This window comes from Molothrus ater, chromosome 6 (genome assembly GCF_012460135.2).
Source record: "Molothrus ater isolate BHLD 08-10-18 breed brown headed cowbird chromosome 6, BPBGC_Mater_1.1, whole genome shotgun sequence".
In the NCBI taxonomy this organism is placed as follows: Eukaryota; Metazoa; Chordata; class Aves; order Passeriformes; family Icteridae; genus Molothrus; species Molothrus ater.
This window is the reverse complement of record NC_050483.2, coordinates 30,727,507-30,748,559: the sequence shown is the minus strand read 5'-3', so window position 1 is coordinate 30,748,559 and position 21,053 is coordinate 30,727,507. Positions and strand designations below refer to the sequence as shown.

Here is a 21,053-nt window from a genome sequence, read left to right as displayed (position 1 = left end):
TTCCTCAGATCCCCATCCAGCCTGGCCTTACAGAGATGGAATAAAGAATTTCATCCCAGTATTTAATCTAAATCTACTCTCTTTCAGTGTGAGGGCACTACCCCTTTTCCCACCCCTATATGCCCTTGTAAAAAGTTCCTCTCCAGCTCTCCTGTAGGCTCCCTTCAGGTAGTGAAAGGCCGCCATAAAGTCAATTCACAGCCTTCTATAGGCTGAACAATCCCAATTCTTTAAGTCTTTCCTTGTGGGAGAGGTGGTCCATCCCTCTCATCAACTTGGTAGCCTCCTCTGGAGTCACTCCAGTAGCTCCGTGTCCTTCCTGTGCTGGGACCCCAGAGCTGATGCAGCCCTGCAGGTGGGGTCTCAGCAGAGCAGGGCAGAGGGGCAGAATCCCCTCCCTGGCCCTGCTGCCCACACTGCTCTGGATGCAGCCCAGGACACGTTTGGCTCTCTGGGCTGGCAGTGCCCATGGCTGGCTCATGTGCAGCCTCTCAGCCAGCAGCATCCCCAAGTCCTTCTGGACAGGGCTGCTCTGGGTCTACTCATCCCCAGCCTGTGCTGATATTGGGGATTGCCTGACCTGGGTGCAGCACCCTGCACTTGGCCTTGTTTAATCTCATGAGATTTCCATGAACTGGTTCATGAGCTTGTCCCAGTCCATGTGGATGATATTCCATCCTTCAGGTGTGTCAGCTGCACCACTCAGCTTGGTGTCATCTGCAAACTTGATGATCCCTTCACCTATGTAATTGAGAAAGACATTAAATAGAACTGGTCCCAGTACAGACCCCTGAGGGACTCATGTCCCTCAGGATTCTGAGCCCTTCACCACCACCCACTGGATGTGACCATCCAACCAATTCCTTATTCAGCAAACAGTTAACGGATAAGCTGTTCTTTTTTGTACCATTATACATCCAGAAGTGAAATCCTCTGTGATATATGATACAGCATTCACTATGCTCTTCAGCTGTATGCTGAGAATACTGACTGCAAGAAGGGGGAAAAACGATCTCAACTAGCATAAAATGTTAAACCTATCCAGGTTACAGCAGTCCATGTACCTTGCATGCTCTCTCTCTTGCTGATCTTTTAGGATTTTTTTACTGACACAGCTCTCATCATCACCATCATTTCTCTTCTCTCTCAGCTCTTTATCTTGAGACAGTTGAGGTTTTTTTTCTATGAATCACTGTACAGTAAAGAGGCCTACTTCAGATGGTATACTCTAAGTTAAAAGGGCAGACAATAATTTTGGCTTTGCCCTAATATACACAATTCTCCAGCTATCTCATTCTTTGGGTCAAGAATTTCCCAGAGCATTTCCTAGGATAATCCGTAGTGCAGTAATTCCTCCTCATACATTAGCCAGCACAATTGTCTGATGCATTTTACACTGTTCAGAGTCCAACTCAGTCACTGCTCACTCCAATTTTCCCTCACCACACACGCAATTGCCTGACTAGGTCCTTCTCGTTCACTGACACTCCACTTTCCACAGTAGCACATGCCAAGCATACAAAGGCCAGGGAATGCAGAGGAATTAACCATTTTTGGAATTCGATTACTTCAAAGCTGTTTCACACGCTCAAGTCACTTTCAGTCATTCAGAATGTGACATGACAGATGGAACCTACCTTTTAACCTTTAGATTTCCTGTTACCTGGAATTCATATTACATGGGAAATCCTAGCTCAAGTAGTGCTAGTCATTTTGTTCATTAAACAAAGCTGCTATGGGAGAGTCTCAGCTGCACTACAGTGATAGTCATTTCATTTCTAAGGCCACGTTGTTTGAGGGTCATCCCCACACACTTTCCCCCAGTGACAAGGAGTGGAAAGGAGACAGCAGGTCCCTGCTGCTCCAGCCTGCCGTCCTCTGTCCTCTCGGCCCTCTCAGGGCCCGGCTCTACGAAGGCTGGGCAGGAAGGGCTAACGAGAATTCACGTTATTGCCCTTTTGTGAACCTAGTGTCCTGTGTGCTGTGTATTGGAACCAGTGGGCAGGCAGAGAAGGTCTCATTAAGTGAATTGCGTTAATTAAGTGGAGGATGCTTTCACCAGCTCTCAGGACAGCCGGAGGCAGCGGCGTCTGGGCGCACCTCTCCTCCAGGGCCCCGCCAGGTGCCCCCCCTGCGGCCGGGGCCGGAGAGCGGGGCCGGGACGCCGAGCGGGCGGCGGGACAGGCGGGTGCCAGGCAGGGTTCACGGCCGGCTGAGGGAACAAGGGCTCCCGGCGGCCTCGCCCGGCTCCCGCTGCCGGCGGGGAAGGCGATGGGAGCCGGGCGGCGCCTTGGGCCGCGGGCAGCGCGGGAGGCCCCGAGGGAGCAGCGCCCCCTCGCGGCGCGGCGCGGCCGGGCGGCGGCGGCTCCGCGTCCGCCCGCTCCCCCGGCCCGCGGGGCGCGCCCGCCCCCGCCCCCCGGCCCCTGCGGAAAGTTGTCCCTGGCCCGGGAGCCACCCGGTTCCCGCCTCCCGCTTCCTGCCCCGCCGCCGCCGATTGGCCCGCCGTGCGCCCAGGAATGCGAGCCATCCCTTTATAGCCGGGCGCGGCGGCCGGCGCCCGCAGAGTCCCGGCAGCGCCGCTACAGCTGCCCGTCGGTGCTCGCCCTCCCGCGCCGGGACAGTCGGGGCCGCCCGCGGATATTGGTCGCCGGTACCTAGAGGCCGGCGCTGACCGCCCGGATCGCTCTTCCCGCAGGTGAGTGCTGAAGCGGCTCCCGCCGCGCTCGCTGTCCCGTCCCGGGGCGGCCGGGGACACCTGCCCCGTCCCCGCTGCGCAGCCTCCCTGCCTGCGGGAGCCTCGCTGGCGCCGGCCGTGGCTGCGACGGCAGCGCGGTGACCTTCCCCGTGTGTGTCCCCAGGCTGGTTCAGAGACAGACCTTTGCCATGGGGCCAGCGACTGCTCTCTGCCTCCTTCTCCTCGTGCTCGGCGGATCAGAGACCAAGCGCACTGCAGGTAAGGCCAGCTCTGTGCTCGTACCGGGGGCAAAAATAAAAAACTTTGGTGCCTGTGTTGATGAAGTTGTGCTCGGTGGTAAAGAGCTCTAAAGCTCTCAGTGAACAAAAACGTTTTAACTTGAGCATCAGCTAGTTGGGAACAGGAAACTTCTCTCTGGTGTGGAATTTGTGTAGCCTTCAGAAATGGGAACACAGAGTCTCCAGAACTCGAGCATGAAGCTTTTCTACCTCTGTGCTGAGCTGAGGGAAGGAGGAACATGGTGTAGGAACTGCCTGAAGAAGAAATGGGGTAGTAGGCTGCCGTCTTGGTGACATAGAGAAGCTGCTACTGTGCTACTGTCACTCAGCTAGATTATCCAAACTTACTTTGACATGTCCTAGCATAGGAATATTGCAGAGTGGGCTTTGCTGTCTATTTCTGTGCTGCTAGAGTGTAATGAGGTGCCAGAATGGCTGCTACCTTTGTGTGTCAGTCAGCGGGTACCTGGCACTCCTGTGCCGCCGACTGGCTCCTGTACAAGAATGCACATGTAGTGCTGCACAGCAGCTCCTGGTGGGACTGCTGCACCATCAGAGCTACTGTCTGTGCTCTGATGTGAGGCACTGTGCCTTGCACGATGTGCACCAGGAGCCAAAATGTTAAGTAGTCCTGGGAGATTTACACCTACTCAGCCTCTTGTCCTTCTCTCATGGTGCTTATCCTGATCTCTCCCTGCAGAGTCCAGGAATGATGATAACAGCGTCTTCGATCTCTTTGAACTCATTGGCTTCATGAAGAAGGGAGCTGGGCGCCGGGCCCCCGGGGTGTACCTGGTGAAGGGACCAGAATCCTCCAGCCCTGCTTACCGCATTGAAGATGCCAGTCGCATCCCTGCTGTCCCTGACTCGAAGTTCCAAGACTTATTAGATGCCATCCATGCTGAGAAGGGTTTCATTCTCCTGGCCACTCTCCGGCAAGCCAAGAAGAGCAGAGGCACACTGCTCTCTGTGGAACAGAAAGATGGCTCTGGTCATGTCTTCAGTCTAGTATCAAATGGGAAGGCAGGCTCCCTGGACCTGAGCCTTTCTGCTGATGGCAAGCAGCAGTTAGTGTCAGTAGAGGATGTCTTGCTAGCTACAGGACACTGGAAGAATATCACCCTGTTTGTGCAGGAGGACCGAGCTCAGCTCTATGTGGGGTGTGAGAAAATGGAGAATGCTGAGCTGGACATCCCCATCCAGAACATCTTTACTAGGGACCTCGCCAGCAGTGCTAGACTGCGTATCGCCAAAGGGGGAGTCAATGACAACTTCCAGGTAAGACTTTCACTTATGTTTTTGCCTAGAATTTTCAGTCATCTGTTTTGAAGGTGCATTGCCTACTCAATGAGCCTAAACAGCAACAAAGAACTCTAAATCTGCTAAAGTTTACTAATGGAGTTTGAAGGGTAAAGCATTAGATTTGCAGGGATGGAACTTTCTGCATCAATAAGAAGGCACTGAAGCTTCCAGACAGGTAGTTGCAGCTTCATTGCTTAGTTTCTTAAACGAGATTCAGAAATCCATGGGTTTTTTCCTTCCTGCCTGGAGAGTCGCCAAGTCCTTATGCTCAAGGATAAGACCGTTAGGAAGCAGGGCTGGTTCTCATTAAGGAGAATAGAGCAATATGTTTCACTTTTCCGTCTGTCTGTCGTAAAATTGCTCTGTAAGATCTTGCATGACCTTCAGTCTCTCCAAGTGCAAGTGGTACTTCTTTCCTTTGCAGTTGCTGCAAGTAGCTGTAATTCTTCCTCTGTCCACAGGGTCTGCTGCAGAATGTGCGGTTTGTGTTTGGAACAACTCTGGAAACTATCCTGCGGAACAAAGGCTGCTCCAGCTGTAAGTTTACAATCTTCTGAGTCCAATGACCTATTAAAAATAAGATTCCTCATTACGTTAGAAAGACGAGTTGAAACAGAACTCAGAAGTAATGCTGACATGCAAATCCACATTGCATAAGAAATAAGATTATATTTCTGCAGGCACCCTAATGAATCTGGTGGCAGCTGTTTAGCAGGTGTTAGCCTGGAATGATAAATGCATGTGGTATAAAATGCATTTACTTCACGTCTGTTTTTTTCTCTTAGCCACTAGTGCAATCATTACTTTGGACAACCCCATCAATGGTTCCAGCCCAGCTATCCGCACTAATTACATTGGCCATAAAACAAAGGACATCCAAGCAGTCTGTGGATTTTCCTGTGATGAACTAACAAATATGTTTGTGGAACTGCAAGGGCTACGGTCCATGGTTACAACACTTCAAGACAGAGTCCGAAAAGTGGTAAGTGATGGTCAGCTTCATGGTACCTTTCATTAACTAGCACTTAGTGAATGAATTATAACCTGACTTTTGAGAGCCTATGTAAACAGCAAAATATTTACTTTGACTTTTGTGAAAAAGGGTATTTCTGTATTAAATCCTAAATGTCTTCTTTTTGCTTCTCACCCCCAAGACTGAAGAAAATGAAATCATTGCCAAAGTAGTCCAGATCACTCCTGGAGCGTGCATTCATAATGGAGTCTTGCACAAAAATAAAGAGGAGTGGACTATTGACAGCTGCACTGAATGTACTTGCCAGGTAAGATTCCTCATGTTCAAAAATCACCTGAATATAAACTCATAAGCTGGAATTAACAGATATTTCTAAACTGCATTGTTTGTTAGAGTGAATCATACACAGAACTGAGCTTACTAGAAAAGCCTTAGAATTACTCCGTTTATTTCATTCTACTGGATCTCTGATACAAAGGCAGCTTCCATACCTTGTCTCAACAGCCGTATTCTAGAAATTTATATGAAACTCTGAAATTATATGTATCACTCTGATACAGCCATTAATGGTTTTAGTTCCTTAATTTGGGGAATGCCTGTATTCTTTACATAAGTCCATCAGTAAACTAAAAGTCATTATCAACACAACAAATGTATGGTACTATCAGCTTTTATAGATCTACATTCTGTCCTCACTGAACCTCCTGCTGACTTAGTAGAAAAAGATATTCTAGTACTCAGTAAAGGCACTTAAACTTGTGTTTTTCTTTATCTAGAAAATGCTTCTAGGTGTGTCCTATTAGCTTTTGCAGATTATATGGAACAGCAATACCTTTTGGATTTCAGTTTAGCTGTTTAAATCCCTGGATTCACCTGGAAAGATATTTAAACTTTGTGTTTCACTTCTGCTGAATGTTGTAAACATACACAAAATGTACAGTTTCAGGATTTCTTTAAATTATTTGCCTTTTCCATTTAAGTATACCTTAGCAAACACATTTTAGGATACCAGTCTACCAAACAGTGGGTTAAAAAGTATGCCACTCTTTAGAAACTAAAAATCTTTAGAAACTAATTTGTATGTGTGCAATACAAGGCAACTCAAATTCTGTGTCTGCTTCTTTAGCTCACTGTGTCTTTTGTCTTGTAGTCAGCAAATGGTACTGTAACTTTTGCATTTGCCTTGTTCCTACCAATCTGTTTACTCAATGTTAGCTGCAATTGCCTTAATCTAGTAATTTGCTTGGGGAGATTAAAATAATTATCATGAGAGCATTCTTCTGACCAAACTGCTACCTTTAAGAGGCAAAACTACAGAGTGCCCTTTAGCTCCTATTGAGGTTGGGGGTGGGTGTTCTTACCCTGCCTGTTTGGCTTGCAGATCAAAAACCTCTAATTATAAGTTATAGATTGCACAGCACTTGAGCAGAGTCCACTAAACTCATTTTATCTTTACCATATAATCAGCTTAAATCCATATTAACAGAAAAGAATGTTGGCTTCTCATTCTTTCTTAATTTCTTTGAAATCTGACCTTGTACTTTGGGTATCACATAGTAGTCATTTACTTGAGCCAGCATCTGCTAGCTACTACTGATAAACTTCTGCAGAACCAAAATATTTCTGCTTTTGACTAAAAAATAATAGGTGAGAATGGAAACAAGATGAAGTTTGACTGAAAATACCTGGGACTACCCCTTGTTTTCTATTTTAGCTCTAAATACAAGGGTTTCTGCTTTAGATATGCTACTGAGTCTTAAAGTTCTGCAGAAAAGGTCCCTATTATTTACCCAGACTCCAGACATTGTTTAAATTCTGCTTGGTAACTGTAAATCTCACAATTCATTATAGAACTCTGCCACTATATGCCGGAAAGTGTCCTGTCCTCTCATGCCTTGTTCCAATGCCACCGTGCCTGATGGGGAGTGCTGCCCTCGGTGCTGGCGTAAGTACTTACTACTTTCAGAGTCCTGTAGCAGTTGTTCATCTCTAACTAGACCCATGCTGCTCTGCAGTATACCAGAACTGGATATCCAAGGGGAACCTTGTGCTTCTGAAGTAGGTTAATCTGATGTGTCTTTGAGGCTGATCACTTACATGATACATGTTCAGATATTTCCTACAATATGTAACATACTGAAATGTTTGAGTTCATGGCCTTTGTCTTACACAAAGAAGGAAGATGAATGTGGCTTCTGAGGACAGTGGTGTCCTTTTTTGCAGAGAGAGGGGTGGGAGAAAAGGTATGGGAAAGCATCTACCTGGAGTCTTACTCAGAGCTGTATCTCTCTGCAGCTAGCGACTACGCAGACGATGGATGGTCTCCTTGGTCTGAATGGACCTCGTGTTCTGTGACCTGTGGTAATGGGATTCAGCAGAGAGGCCGATCCTGTGACAGTCTCAACAACCGCTGTGAAGGCTCCTCTGTACAGACTAGGACTTGCCACCTTCAAGAGTGTGATAAGAGATGTAAGTACTTAATCTGCTCATGCTGTTAGTAAAACAGAGGCTGCTTTTATTGGCTCAATGTTAAAAGCAAGGATTACCATGTAGCTGTGCCACTGGCATGGATCCTTGGCTTCTAGCTTTAAGGACTTGTTAATACAAGGTGGAGGGGAGCAGATAGTTAATGCAGTAAACAGGCATGTTTGGGCACTGCTCCCAGGATGAAACATGATGCCAGTCTAGGTATGAAATTTCCCTAGTTGCAAAACTTGATCTGTGACAGTCAGGAGGCTGTCCATTCCACATGGAGTCTTTGGTCCTGGTACTGGCTATGTTCTAGGTGCTGTACAGCTGAAGTCTTCAGAAATTATGAGTAACAGAAATCTCTCTTGTAGTTAAACAGGATGGTGGCTGGAGTCACTGGTCGCCATGGTCATCATGTTCTGTCACTTGTGGCACGGGCATCATTACTAGAATTCGTCTTTGCAACTCTCCAGTACCACAGCTGAATGGCAAACCCTGTGAGGGTGAAGCAAGAGAAAACAAAGCCTGCCAGAAAGATCCTTGCCCAAGTAAGTGTGTCCTAGTGGTAACTAGTAATTGGTAGCTTAGTGAACATCCTGAGTAGTTACTTATTAAGATTGTTCTAGTATTCTTCTTTCTTCTCTCTTTAAACTTAGAGGTGTGCTATATGAAACCTCACAGGTTAATTTCAGATGAAACTATTTCTATGCCTCTTCCATGGAGTCCATTTATTCTGTCATTTATGTCAGAACAATGTCTGACCTACTCTCCCTACAAAAGTAAAGTCTTCAGTCAGGTAGAAACTCATTGTAGCACTGAATTAAAGCTATTACATGTTTTCTATCTTCTTCTCCCATTAGTTAATGGCAACTGGGGACCATGGTCTCCATGGGATGCTTGCACAGTGACATGTGGAGGAGGACTTCAGAAGCGAAGCCGTCTCTGCAATAATCCCGAGCCTCAGTATGGTGGGAAGACTTGTGTAGGTGAAGCTAGAGGGACTCAGGTCTGCAACAAACAGGACTGTCCAATTGGTGAGTATCCATTTGACCATAAACATCTGAAGGTTGTTGATAATCTTGAAAATACCAGTGTAAGGTCTGCAAACCTCAAGTGCTAGTTTTAGACCAGGATATCAGCCAAATACAGTACTGTAGCAGCATGGTAAAGCGTCCTTTATCATAACATCTCCTGCTTGTTTCACAGATGGGTGTCTGTCTAATCCCTGCTTTGCAGGGGCTACGTGCACCAGTGCCCCTGATGGTTCCTGGAAGTGTGGGGCCTGTCCTGCTGGCTACCATGGTGATGGTATTCACTGCCAAGACATTGATGAGGTAAGAAGACAGTAGTTTTCTCCTTGAAAGGGAATGAAAGAAAACGGAAAGGGAGGACAGAATCACTGTTTTATAATGCTAACTGTTGTTCTCCTTTATCTCAAACTCAATTTCAGTGCAAAGAGGTTCCTGATGCCTGCTTTGTGTTCAATGGAGTGCACAGGTGTGAGAATACTGAACCTGGGTACAACTGTCTGCCTTGCCCACCACGTTTCACTGGAACACAGCCATTTGGTCGCAGTGTTGAGGATGCCATGAGTAACAAACAGGTATTGTCAATTTGAGAATTGTTCTGAGTTACAAAATCTCACAAAGTTTCTAAAAACCAGAAAACACCTATATGTTCTAGGCAAAAAAGGCTTGGAGCATTTAATAAAACACCATCTTCTGTGGTTCAGAACAGAAGAAGCATTGATTAATTTATTTTGAAGATCAAAATGAGTTTTAAATATCATTATCCTCCTCAGCCATGCAGGGGTCAGAGGTTACACATAATTTTAAGAGTAACTCAGGAGTATTCACTAATGATACAAAAGTATGTGCCTCATATCTTAGTGCTTGGTTCCATTTAATAATACAGAAGGTTTGAACAAGAAAAATAATTAGTACTAAATCTGGTACTGGAGTTGAGGACTGGAAGAAAGCCATGTATGAGGCTTTTTTTTACCTGATTGATTAGGATGTATTTGAATCTTTGGGGGAAAAGTGAGGGATAAAACAATGTTTTCAGTGGGTTTAAGTTCTTTGTGGTCTTCTAGGTCTGCAAGCCACGTAATCCATGCACAGATGGAACACATGACTGCAACAAGAACGCCAAATGCAATTACCTTGGCCACTTTAGTGACCCCATGTATCGCTGTGAGTGTAAACCAGGCTATGCTGGCAATGGCATCATCTGTGGAGAAGATACAGACTTGGATGGATGGCCAAATGAGAACCTGGTTTGTGTTGCCAATGCTACTTACCACTGTAAAAAAGTAAGTTTATCCTCTTTTACCATCTGCCATTCTAACAGCCTCAGCGGTTAAACTATTCTCTCAGCAGATAACCTAGGGATAGAGGAGGTGTAGGGATACCATTGTCAAGGCATTGCTGGGAGGTTCTTGCTGTTGGTGTATTGCTTTATATATTCTTGTGATATGGGAAAAAATGTTGTAAATGTTCTAGGAAGATTCTAATTTAGGCCATACCTATATCAGCTTTGTTCTGATAGCAATCTCCAAGGGAAGAGCAGCAGGGTAAGATTGTCAAAAACAGCCCAATCTTTATTTTAAAAATTACTTATCACTGTAATGACTAGTTTAAATTGAGAAAATTACAGTAAGGCTACTCCTACCTGACTGAGGTGTTACAATTTTGCCTAATTATTAGATTTTACCCGCTCAAATCCATGTTGTAATAATACCAAGAGTGAACATCTCTGTGTACTTCTTTCTTTGTAGGATAACTGCCCTAATCTGCCTAACTCAGGGCAGGAAGACTATGATAAGGATGGGATTGGTGATGCCTGTGACAGTGATGATGATGATGATGGCATTCCTGATGACCGGGTAAGAAACAGAAAGGAACAGCCTTTGAGAATGTGGTTTTCCCACTCCCCCTCCCAAAGCTGGGGTATAGCTTCTAACCTTAATCTTAAGAGAGGACCATAGGAAATTGCTGGCAATGACAGCTATCCTAGAAACCTTAGATATGCATAACTGTGCAGACAAACTTTCTGCAGCTGTTTGAGCTTTGGAAGTGCATTTTCATTTTTCAATCAGCCATTCATACACTCATGCCAGCAACAGGGTGTTTTGAGATAGTAGCATCTGAGTTTTAACTGTTACCCCTGCCTTTCATTTCTTCTTTTATATAGCAGTACAAGCATAAGCAGAATCTGGTTAAAGCTTTAATTTGATTCATTTTAAAACTTGACTTTTCTCATTTTTGCAGGACAACTGTCCATTCATCTATAACCCACAGCAGTATGACTATGACAGGGATGATGTTGGTGACCGCTGTGACAACTGTCCCTACAATCACAACCCTGATCAAACTGACACTGACAACAATGGAGAAGGAGATGCATGTGCAATAGATATTGATGGAGATGGTAGGTGGCCTCTGATCACTCCTTTAGATGGTTTTCTAATCAGCCATAAATCAAATGAACACAATGTAACCCTGATTTCCTACCAAATTTCATCCCTGAACGCACAAAAGTTCCCTTGTGGTGGTTTCAGGACATGAAGGCTACTGAAGGAACAGTTAGGGCTAATGGAAATTCACTCTGGAATATACGGATTTTGGCACAGTTCAGTTCTAGCTCCACTTTCCCAAGGCAATAGGAGCAGAGCCTGTGACAGAGCTAGTGATGAGTCACATTTCAAAGCTTTCAAATACTGCTCAAAATGCTTTAAAAAAGGTATCAAGAAGTGTGTGGTGGCTTTATACAGTCCTTTGCAGCATGTAGATGTCTGATTTTCATTCATGAACTCTTACAGGGGTGCTTAATGAAAGGGACAACTGCCAGTATGTCTACAATGTAGACCAGAGGGATACAGACTTGGATGGTGTTGGAGATCAGTGTGATAACTGCCCACTGGAACACAACCCTGACCAGGTAAGGGATTTGAATTATATGTAAGTAGAGGACTGATGTGCTAGAAAATACAGCATGTTGTGTGTTGTAGAAAATAATTGAACCGGTTACACCTGAAATTTGACTTGTCACAAATCATTCTTACTACTTTCCAATGTGGTGCCTTTATCAAATAGCATGCCCTCAGAGTCTGAACAGCTGCTAGGTATTTTCTGAAAAGTAGCCATAGTGAAGATCTGTGAGACTGCTACATGTGCTTGTCACCTAAACATTTCTTAGGTTTGTCAGTTCTGGTGATCCTCACAGTGAGAATATGAAATACTTTGGGAACATTGAGTGAAATGTGTGTAGTGGAACTACTCTCTTCATAGCTGTAGGGCTGTGTTCAGTTAGACATAAAGCTGTTCTTTAAACTTTGTCGCTAAACTTGAAGCCAACTGCATTTCAGAAGATAATTTTTCGAGCAGAAAGTAGAAGGCAGCACAAGTTGCTTTTCTCTAAGAAAAAGGCATATTCTGACACTTCTAAAATTCACCTTCATAAAAATCCAGGGGGATCCAGACTCTCAGACAACTTACTGATTCAAAAACTGAAGGCAGAAGTAGATTAAGCCTGTGGCATCCTGTCAGTTAAAAGACTAAGTTTAATAGCTTCAGGGACACAACTGGAATGTTTGAAGGGCTAGAAAAGCAGTTGCAAATTAGTGGAATGTAGTGTAGTGTGGCCATGTAGCCTAAAAGCAGTGTTACTTGAAGGATTTAAACAGATAATATAAAATGTCTTAGTCATTGTCACTTGCTTTACTATTTCCCCACTTGAGGGAGGGAATTGCTTGAAGATCCTTTGAAGCAGCTGCTTTCAGGAGGATCCTTTCTCTTGTGACTTTGAATTTTAAGACTCTAATGGCTTTCCAAACACTATCCTAATCAAGTTCTAGAAGTAGAGATATTAGATTTCAAGTGCCAGAATTAGTAGCTAATCCAACAGTGTATGGTATGCCTTCTGTCTACTCCAGGGTCACCCACCTGTGCTCACAAGTCTACTAGGCTAAATGTGAGGCAACCTCAGGGATGACAGGATTGTTTTTCTTAGTTCGGAGCTTAGTTCTTAGTTCGGGAGCTGATTATGCAAATGACTGTCTAAAATATGCGATCAGCAAGCACTAACTAACTAACTAGTTAGTTAATGCAGTCTGTCACCAGCATGGGAACAATTGTCTTGACTGATGAATCAGGGGGCATGAAGAGCATTTATGATAGAGAAAATTGAGCTGTGATGTAACACTAAGCATTGGTACACTGTTTAATGTTGTAGTCTCTACTTACTAAGTACAGAGTAGTCCAACCCTGAATTGGCCTTTGAAACCACATTGCTGCTGCCAGGGAAGGTAGGAGATAAAGCACCCTGCATCCAGTATCGTAGACTAGTGACAGAAGAGACATGTGGCAAAGGCACAAGATAGCTGATGATCACACTGCTTTCTGATGCTGTGAATTCAAATTAAAACCAGAACAAGACTAAAGTAGCATAAAACTAGTTAGCACAGGCAGTTTTAAGTGTGTATGAATCCACCCACTATATCCATCTTAGCTCTTGATAAAGCAAGCAGAAATCCTGATTAATTCTATGTTTTAAGACTCCTATTTTAGATACCTCTATCTCAGCCTTCTTTAAGTGGCCTTTTAAAATGTTTTGGTTTTTTTCTCCTCTGATAGGAAGACACTGATTCTGACCTCATAGGTGATCAATGTGACAACAACCAGGACATAGATGAAGATGGTCATCAAAATAACCTTGATAACTGCCCCTATGTGCCCAATGCCAATCAAGCTGACCATGACAAGGATGGAAAAGGTGATGCCTGTGACCATGATGATGACAATGATGGTATCCCTGATGACAAAGACAACTGCAGACTGGTTGCCAACCCAGATCAAGCTGATTCTGATGGTAAGAGCCAGTATCGTAATGACATTTTAAGAGTTTTTTTAATAGTTTGATGGTATTTTTTTCACACTATTTAATGTTGGACAAAACTAAGTGATAAAAAACCAGAATGTCTGTACCAGAAAAAAAACCAGAATGTTGTTATAGTGCTTCTCAGGAGTAAAGATCAATGTAAAAATGACCACATATCCAACTTACTCCTAAGTCACTATCAGGCTGGAGTGAAAGGGCATTTATACAGTCACTGCTGTGGCTTCTGTCATGTGTCTGCCAAGTACCTGGGCAGTCAGAGGTCTGCAAGTCAGACTTCAACTCCCAAGCTGTACGACTCAGAAACAAACAGTGGTGGTAATTAAACAGTAAAATTACTTTTGTCCTACAGGTGATGGACGTGGAGATGCTTGCAAAGATGACTTTGACCAAGATAGTGTGCCAGACATTGATGATATCTGCCCTGAAAATGTGGAAATTAGTGAGACTGACTTCCGAAAATTCCAGATGATTCCCCTGGATCCCAAAGGAACATCCCAAAATGATCCAAACTGGGTTGTTCGTCACCAGGGTAAAGAACTGGTTCAGACAGTCAACTGTGACCCTGGCCTTGCAGTCGGTAAGGGGAAAAATTTAACAGGCACTGTTGTTTGGGGTGGTTTGATTTTTGTTTGTTTGCTTGTTTGTTTGTTTGTTAGTGAGGGTGAGGGGTGGTTTTGTTGTTTTTGTTAGTTAGGGTGGGGGAGAGGAAGAGGACCTAAGTAACTATTAAGGAGTTATTTAAGAATTGTAAAAAAGTAGCTCCTAAAACTTTATTCTTTGATGTCCCCATAGGTTTTGATGAATTCAACGCTGTGGACTTCAGTGGTACCTTCTTTATCAATACAGAAAGGGATGATGACTATGCTGGCTTTGTATTTGGCTACCAATCTAGCAGTCGTTTCTATGTTGTCATGTGGAAGCAGATCACCCAGTCTTACTGGGATTCCACACCAACCAAAGCTCAAGGCTATTCAGGTCTCTCCATCAAAGTTGTGAATTCCACCACTGGTCCAGGAGAACACCTTCGTAATGCTCTGTGGCATACAGGAAACACTCCTGGCCAGGTAAGAGTGGCACTTACTACATGCTGAAGTACTCTTAATGTGATAACATGAGCACTTCAGTGTAATAACATAATCTTCTGCATAAGGCAGGCTGTTCTTCCAGAAAATTAGACACTTAGAGGGGGCCTGCACATGCTGATCATGTAGGCTTCTTGCCAAATACCAATAACTTCATAATTTTTCCTAATCAAGTGAAATATAATATACAATTAACAAGATTGCTTGCTGCAGACAGACTTCCCAGCAGCAGTGAATCAATTTGTTAGTGGAATAGCTGTAGCTTTCCATTTACATATTTTAAAAGTAAATTTGAATGCAGTTGATTTCTATTATTTCTATCTTTAGGCTACTACAGAGCCTAATGACTTATTTGCAGCCTTTAATAATAAGACACCTTCATGTCAAAATAACTGCTGTGTTATCTCTGGCCTTTGGTTGATGAAAAACATTCTTTCACAGGTGAGAACTTTGTGGCATGATCCTCGTCACATAGGCTGGAAAGACTTCACTGCATACAGATGGCGACTTAGCCACAGACCAAAGACTGGCTACATCAGGTGAGTATCATACTTTTATCTGAAGTAAATATCACAGGAAAAGTGGATGTCTGGAAAATAAGCCTCACAGGACCTTGTCAAAGATGGCTGAGCTGTTGTCTCTTTGTAGGGTTGTAATGTATGAAGGGAAGAAAATCATGGCAGACTCAGGACCAATCTACGATAAAACCTATGCTGGTGGTCGGCTAGGATTATTTGTCTTCTCTCAAGAAATGGTGTTCTTCTCAGACCTTAAATATGAATGCAGAGGTAAGGATGACATTGCATTTAAGAGATCCTAGATAAATGAATTGGTTCGAGAACATAAGACGTAAGACCCAAGAGAGAAAGTTGAACTGTGATCTTTTGTGGTTCAGGTTCAAATGAGTTCTGCAGGCAGGAACAGGACGCCTTGATAAACTCTCCACAGTTAAAATTTTAAATATGTAAAATCTAAGTATATTTCTATTGTGTTATTTCAAAGTATCAGAAATTCCTGTTGAGTTCCAGAAATGAAATACATTTTGACTCTTCTTTGAAGTGCTGATTTGAACAAATGAGCACATCTGACAAAATCTAAGGTAGAAATGCAATATATTGCTCTGAGCAAGGAAAAAGCTGATTTGCTTAAAAGTAAGCAAAGTAGAAGGCTGTCCATATATTGCAGTCTTGAAGTTTAGTGGAAGTGCATACAACTAGTTCCAGCTGTCTTAGTCTTCTGAAATTGTCACTTCATTATGTAATAGTTACATAGATTAGATTATGAAGTCTAACTCAAGGAAGTACCTAATTTCAGTTTTCTCTACAAATGTGTCTGGGCATTAATGACTAGGATATAATCATGCATAATACACAGAAATATTTAAATATACATTTTCCTTTTTTCACAGATTCGTAATCACAAGATTGTTGGATTCAGAGACTATTGAAAAATGCTGGTAATTGCACCTTTTGAAACGTTTAGCCTTACAAATCCTGGGACCATTATATTATTCCTTCCTTTCTTCTTTCTGCATAAATGTGGACTCGAAACACATGACCTGCCTCAAGAGAATGCTTTTGAGAGAACGAAAGTGAGAACATACTTGGTATCTGACCTCTGCTGAAGTGGAAGGAAACAAACGTGTCTTGCAAATGAGAATTGTCGTCACTGAACAAGCACACTTCTTTCAGTAGGAAAGACATTTGTTTGCTGTTTATCACAGTGCAGTGTCACTGCCTCTCTAACTGGAGGTCCCATGGAGTAGCATTTTGTAAAAGAACATCTTTGGATGTGCTGTGGACTACTTAAACTGAAGACCTTTCATTGTGTGGGGAAGAGGGAGTTTGGGTGGGAGGGGGAACTCTAGGTCTTTCTTTATGGGGTAGAGAATTTTTTTAAGGAAGGCTGTGCTACTTTGGTTTACATCCATTTAACTTGGAGAAATTGTTTTCTATGTCATACCTTTCAGATAAAAAAATACCCTTACTCTGTTTTTGGTGAGCTAGATCAGCTGCTGTACTACACAGGACAAAACAGATATCCTAAAACTGATTTTTGTCATGGCAGGAGAGAAAGAGGATAAAAAACTGGTACACTGGATCACACCAGCTTTGGGAGAACTGGGATTTATGATTAGATTCTGTTTTTGCCTGATCTAGATGCTGGCCTTGCTTACCTTCAAATGTGTTCCTTCAGATATGGTGCCAGAAAGCACCACCATCTCAGCTAGACTGTGCTGTCCTTCAGGAAACCAGCACATGCTTCACTTTTTATGGTTAAAGAGGCACAAAAATCATGTAATGAAAACATTCCTTTTCTACATGCCATAGATGTTTTAAACCCCTCGCTTCTTTAGAGGGGAGGAAAAGGGGCCTGTAGATAAAATTGTAAAATATTTATTTTTGCCTATTCTTGATGTTATAATGACTGAGGGATTATTGATAAAAACAACAAGAAATGCGTCAAGACTATCCACCTAATCATTGTTACAAGTCTTCATGACTGTAAGATTGTAAATACAGATTATTTATTGTCTCTGTTCTATACTGAAACTAGAAAGGGTTTAGTTGAGAAAAAAAGTCTTGTCTGGAGCAGATAGTGGTGATGTATTTGTTACAAAGAGCAATTTTCCCATAAAGGCTTTGAGGCACAAGGAAGAGTGAGGGTGTGGGCAATGGGATGTTTGTTTTTCTCAGTCTGAGCTCAATGTTGGCTTTTCCTTTCTTTGTGCAAGGCAGTTGGTGTCCTGGCAGGCAACTGTTCTGCAGTGCTAAAATTCAAATCCTTTTTGATAGCAGCAGTTTCTGTCCCATTTATAGCACTAGGGATGAGGGAATGCCATTCACCCTCTTAATGTTCTCTAGTGCTGGGAAACGTCTGTGATGCTTTACCTCTGCTCAGTGGGCCAAACCCAGAGCCAGGAGAGCTGCCCTGAGGAGACTGCAGCAGGAGGCTTGAGGACAGCCCTCACTAACCCTGTAACAGCCTCTTTGGGCCACTGCATGCTCAGTTTGGAACTAGTGACATGCAGCTACAAAAGAAGTAATTCATCACAGACTGGACAATTTCAGGAGCTCCTTGCAAAAGAGGGAGAGGCCTTGATGTACATTAAAAGACTGTTTTCCTCAACAGAAGGGGCAGCATCCTTATAATATTTCCTTGTCTTTTGAAAAAACAAAAAGAAATGAACATGGTGAAAGTTTTACGTACAAATATTACCTCATTGTTATGTGACTGAGAAAAACCTTTGGAGCAAGCGAGTTCAAATGTCTAACAAACTTTAAAGCTACTGTAGTACTAAAAAGTTAATGCTGTACATAGTAAAAATTTCTTTGCAGAAAATGTATTCCCAGAAAGGAAATGGCATTGGAAAAAAAAAGTCAAATACAATTTCTGATGTTGTATTATATTTTTCCTGTCATCTTGTATACCATTGCTTGTATTTTTATAAATTATTTTTCTCATTGCCCTTGTAATAGTTAATCACATAATTGTGTAGATAGGCTATTTAAATAATTTATCATGAAATGCTACCTGTAGAGTTAGTATTTCTATTTTTATAAAAAGTTTGCACACTGAAGATTTTTTTGCTTCCCTCCTCCCAATGTTTTTGCTAGCATAATTTTCTAAGAACATGCTTTTTTGTAAACATTTTTAACTGGTTTTCCATTCTAAAGTTGTGTAAGTTGTACAATAAAGCTTCTTACATACAAAGAACAATAAACCACCAAGGACATTTATATTTATACCTTTGTGCTCTTGTTTTATTAATGTTTTGTAATACACCTCTGGATCACTGCTGTATTATTTGTGTCAAATTTGGCTACCACGCAAGATTTTCTCTGCACTCTACATTACAGCTATGCTGAGGGAGTGCACCTGAGCTGTTACCCTGTGTGTAACCTCTGGCCCACCTGCAGGCAGTGCTGCAGTCACAGCATGGGCAGCTGGCACCTTGGGTTCTGAAGGCTTCACTTTAAGACTTCCATGCCATGCTGCCCTTGAGGCAACCAGGAGGCAGAACAGTCTTTGAGTGACTGCAGTCATGCCCAGCCAGGCCTGCCCCCTTTCACATGAAAGAGGCAGCATATTGGCTATTCGTGCAGGCGCTGGTGCAGCAGACTCTCACAACTGAAACTGCTAGTGTGATCAAAGAGCTGATGCCAGGGCACTCTATCAACTTCTAGGACACGCTGCTAAAACTAAGAATGGTCAAGACTGGCTCCTCGATCTCTGCTTGCAGCAGCAGCTTGTTTTGTGCACCCCTTAGCAAAGTCAGGTGCTGTAACAGGAGTACCCACATGAGAAGGGTAGTGAGGGCATCCTGCAGGTGTAGAAAATTATCTTTTACATTTTCTTTTCCTGAGGATGAAGACTCCTGTTCTATGTCACTACTCTTTTGAGGGCAGTCCTGTATATTTGAATTTTTTCCCACTGAGAACGAGGAGAACAAAGAGCTCCTGGCCTGTTAGGAAGGGCCAGGAATATCTGCCCTCATCAGTTACAGGACTGTCTGCTTGACTTCCCTGGAATGAGATGGGGTAGTGGGAGTGCACTGTCAGTGTAACCTGTCTAATCTTACCTGGGCCTGGACTACCATTTGTCCTCCAGGTTTGGTCTCTTAACTCTTCTGGCCTCCAAAAGACACTGAGAAGACTGAGAACTATAAAAACCAAAGATGTTTCCAACCTGGAGAAATTCCTTCATTTACTTGCAGGAAGAAGGAGATACCTTAAAACCAACAGTTTTCTGAGCATGTATCTATATCTGGACACATCCATATATGAATATATGTAGGTCTAACCAAAAGTTTGTAACAGAGAACTGCTGCTGCTTTGGGGGAAGGCAGCCTTGGCAGCCCATTCCAATGATCTTGTCTGACCATGCCAAACTTTCATGCTAATTTAATGCATGCATGCATGCATTTTTGGTAGCTTTTCTTGTCATTAGAATAAAAAAGGCAAGCCATATGCTTTGTGTTAATCCATAGCCTAAGTCCACCCACTTGTTTCTTGGTGGGTGTGAATACTGTAGGACACAAAAAAAGCTATAGTTGAGGTAAGTTAGGCCTTTACTTGCCCAAAGAAACTACTAAAGAAGAACTAAACACAAGAACATGGCAGGTGGCCACACTTCACAGGGCAGAGAACCCTGTGGGAAATTTGCTGTTCCCAACCTCCCTGGAGGCTCATCAATGGAACTTGTAAGTGTACCAACCAATGCATGCCACTTCTAGAATTACTTGGTATTGGCCAACTATTTCTGCATAAGTAATCTTTTAATTTCTTGCTATTGTAGAGAACACAATGATTTCCTTCCACAACATGGTCTTCTCAGAGCCCATGCAAATGGGCTTCAGTTTTAAAGTGGTCATTTCCATTGAACATATATTCAACAGGAGTAGTAGTTTAACCACTAGGTATTCATAAGCTATGAAGACTGAGATAAGTGTAGAAAGATCTGCATCTTAATGACAATAGTGCATTTTTTACTGATATTGGTATGTTTTTGCAGGGAAGTCCACAGTAAGTGGTAGATTTTCAACATAAATTCATTTTGGAAAGGACTGTTGAGATTGCAGAAGTAAGCATCTATCTTAAAGTATCCACAAGGGAAGTTCTCATTCTTATTTCTCACCTTTTCCAAGGAGAAAAAACTGGAGCACGAAGTTGTATGAAAAGTTAAGCAGAGTTACAACAAGAGGGAGAGAACTCATTAAAAAAAGTGCTTGGCAAGCAGAAGTCTTAAAGAAAAAAATCTTCCACAGGAAATCCATAAAATTAGACGAGTATCATAGAGAAACTTGGATTTTTAAATTTAAACAAATCCCAGGAAGCCCAGACATCATTTGTCTTTTATTTCTCACCTGCCTTCAAAGTGAAGAACTGCTAGCCTAGACAAAACATACAAGGCTAAACTAAGAGCTGCTGAGACTCTGTGTCCATTTCCCTTGATAGCTCTGCTCACAAAATGTGTATGGAGAGGCCATTTTAGTGTTATTGTAAAATTAGGGTAGAATGCCTCTGGCAATGCCCTTCCCACCAAAACTATGCATACCAAATACACAAAGCAAACAATAAAAAACAATGGCACAGACCAGTATTTCACAAGAAAACAGCAGATTTTTAGGGGAAAAAATGTTCTGAATACAGAATACCTGCCTACAAAGCACTTTAACATTCTGCAAGTTACTGCACACTCCAGAATATTCCAGTTTACTGGGGTTTTTTTAAGCATAAGAAGTATTGCAGATTCAATTGCAAGCAGTGAACTATTTCACATAGACATAAATGACAGGGAGCCTTTTATTCCAACTACTGCATCTGGATTCTAGCCAATCCCTCAATGAAACGTAT

General features: G+C 42.9%; 1 protein-coding gene across 1 annotated transcript; it reads left to right on the top strand.

Annotated features, from left to right (window-relative positions):
- The first annotated feature begins 2,630 nt into the window (after positions 1–2,630).
- On the top strand, positions 2,631–18,443 carry THBS1 (thrombospondin 1). Its single transcript, XM_036384983.2, has 22 exons — positions 2,631–2,695; positions 2,859–2,953; positions 3,674–4,251; positions 4,737–4,812; positions 5,061–5,257; positions 5,430–5,555; positions 7,100–7,193; positions 7,544–7,717; positions 8,089–8,265; positions 8,578–8,751; positions 8,924–9,051; positions 9,168–9,320; positions 9,810–10,028; positions 10,494–10,601; positions 10,987–11,146; positions 11,538–11,656; positions 13,351–13,585; positions 13,965–14,192; positions 14,408–14,679; positions 15,139–15,236; positions 15,346–15,485; positions 16,106–18,443. The coding sequence occupies exons 2-22, from the start codon at positions 2,884–2,886 to the stop codon at positions 16,111–16,113; spliced, it is 3,534 nt and encodes a 1,177-aa protein (XP_036240876.1). The 5' UTR covers positions 2,631–2,695; positions 2,859–2,883; the 3' UTR covers positions 16,114–18,443.
- Positions 18,444–21,053: the final 2,610 nt, after the last annotated feature.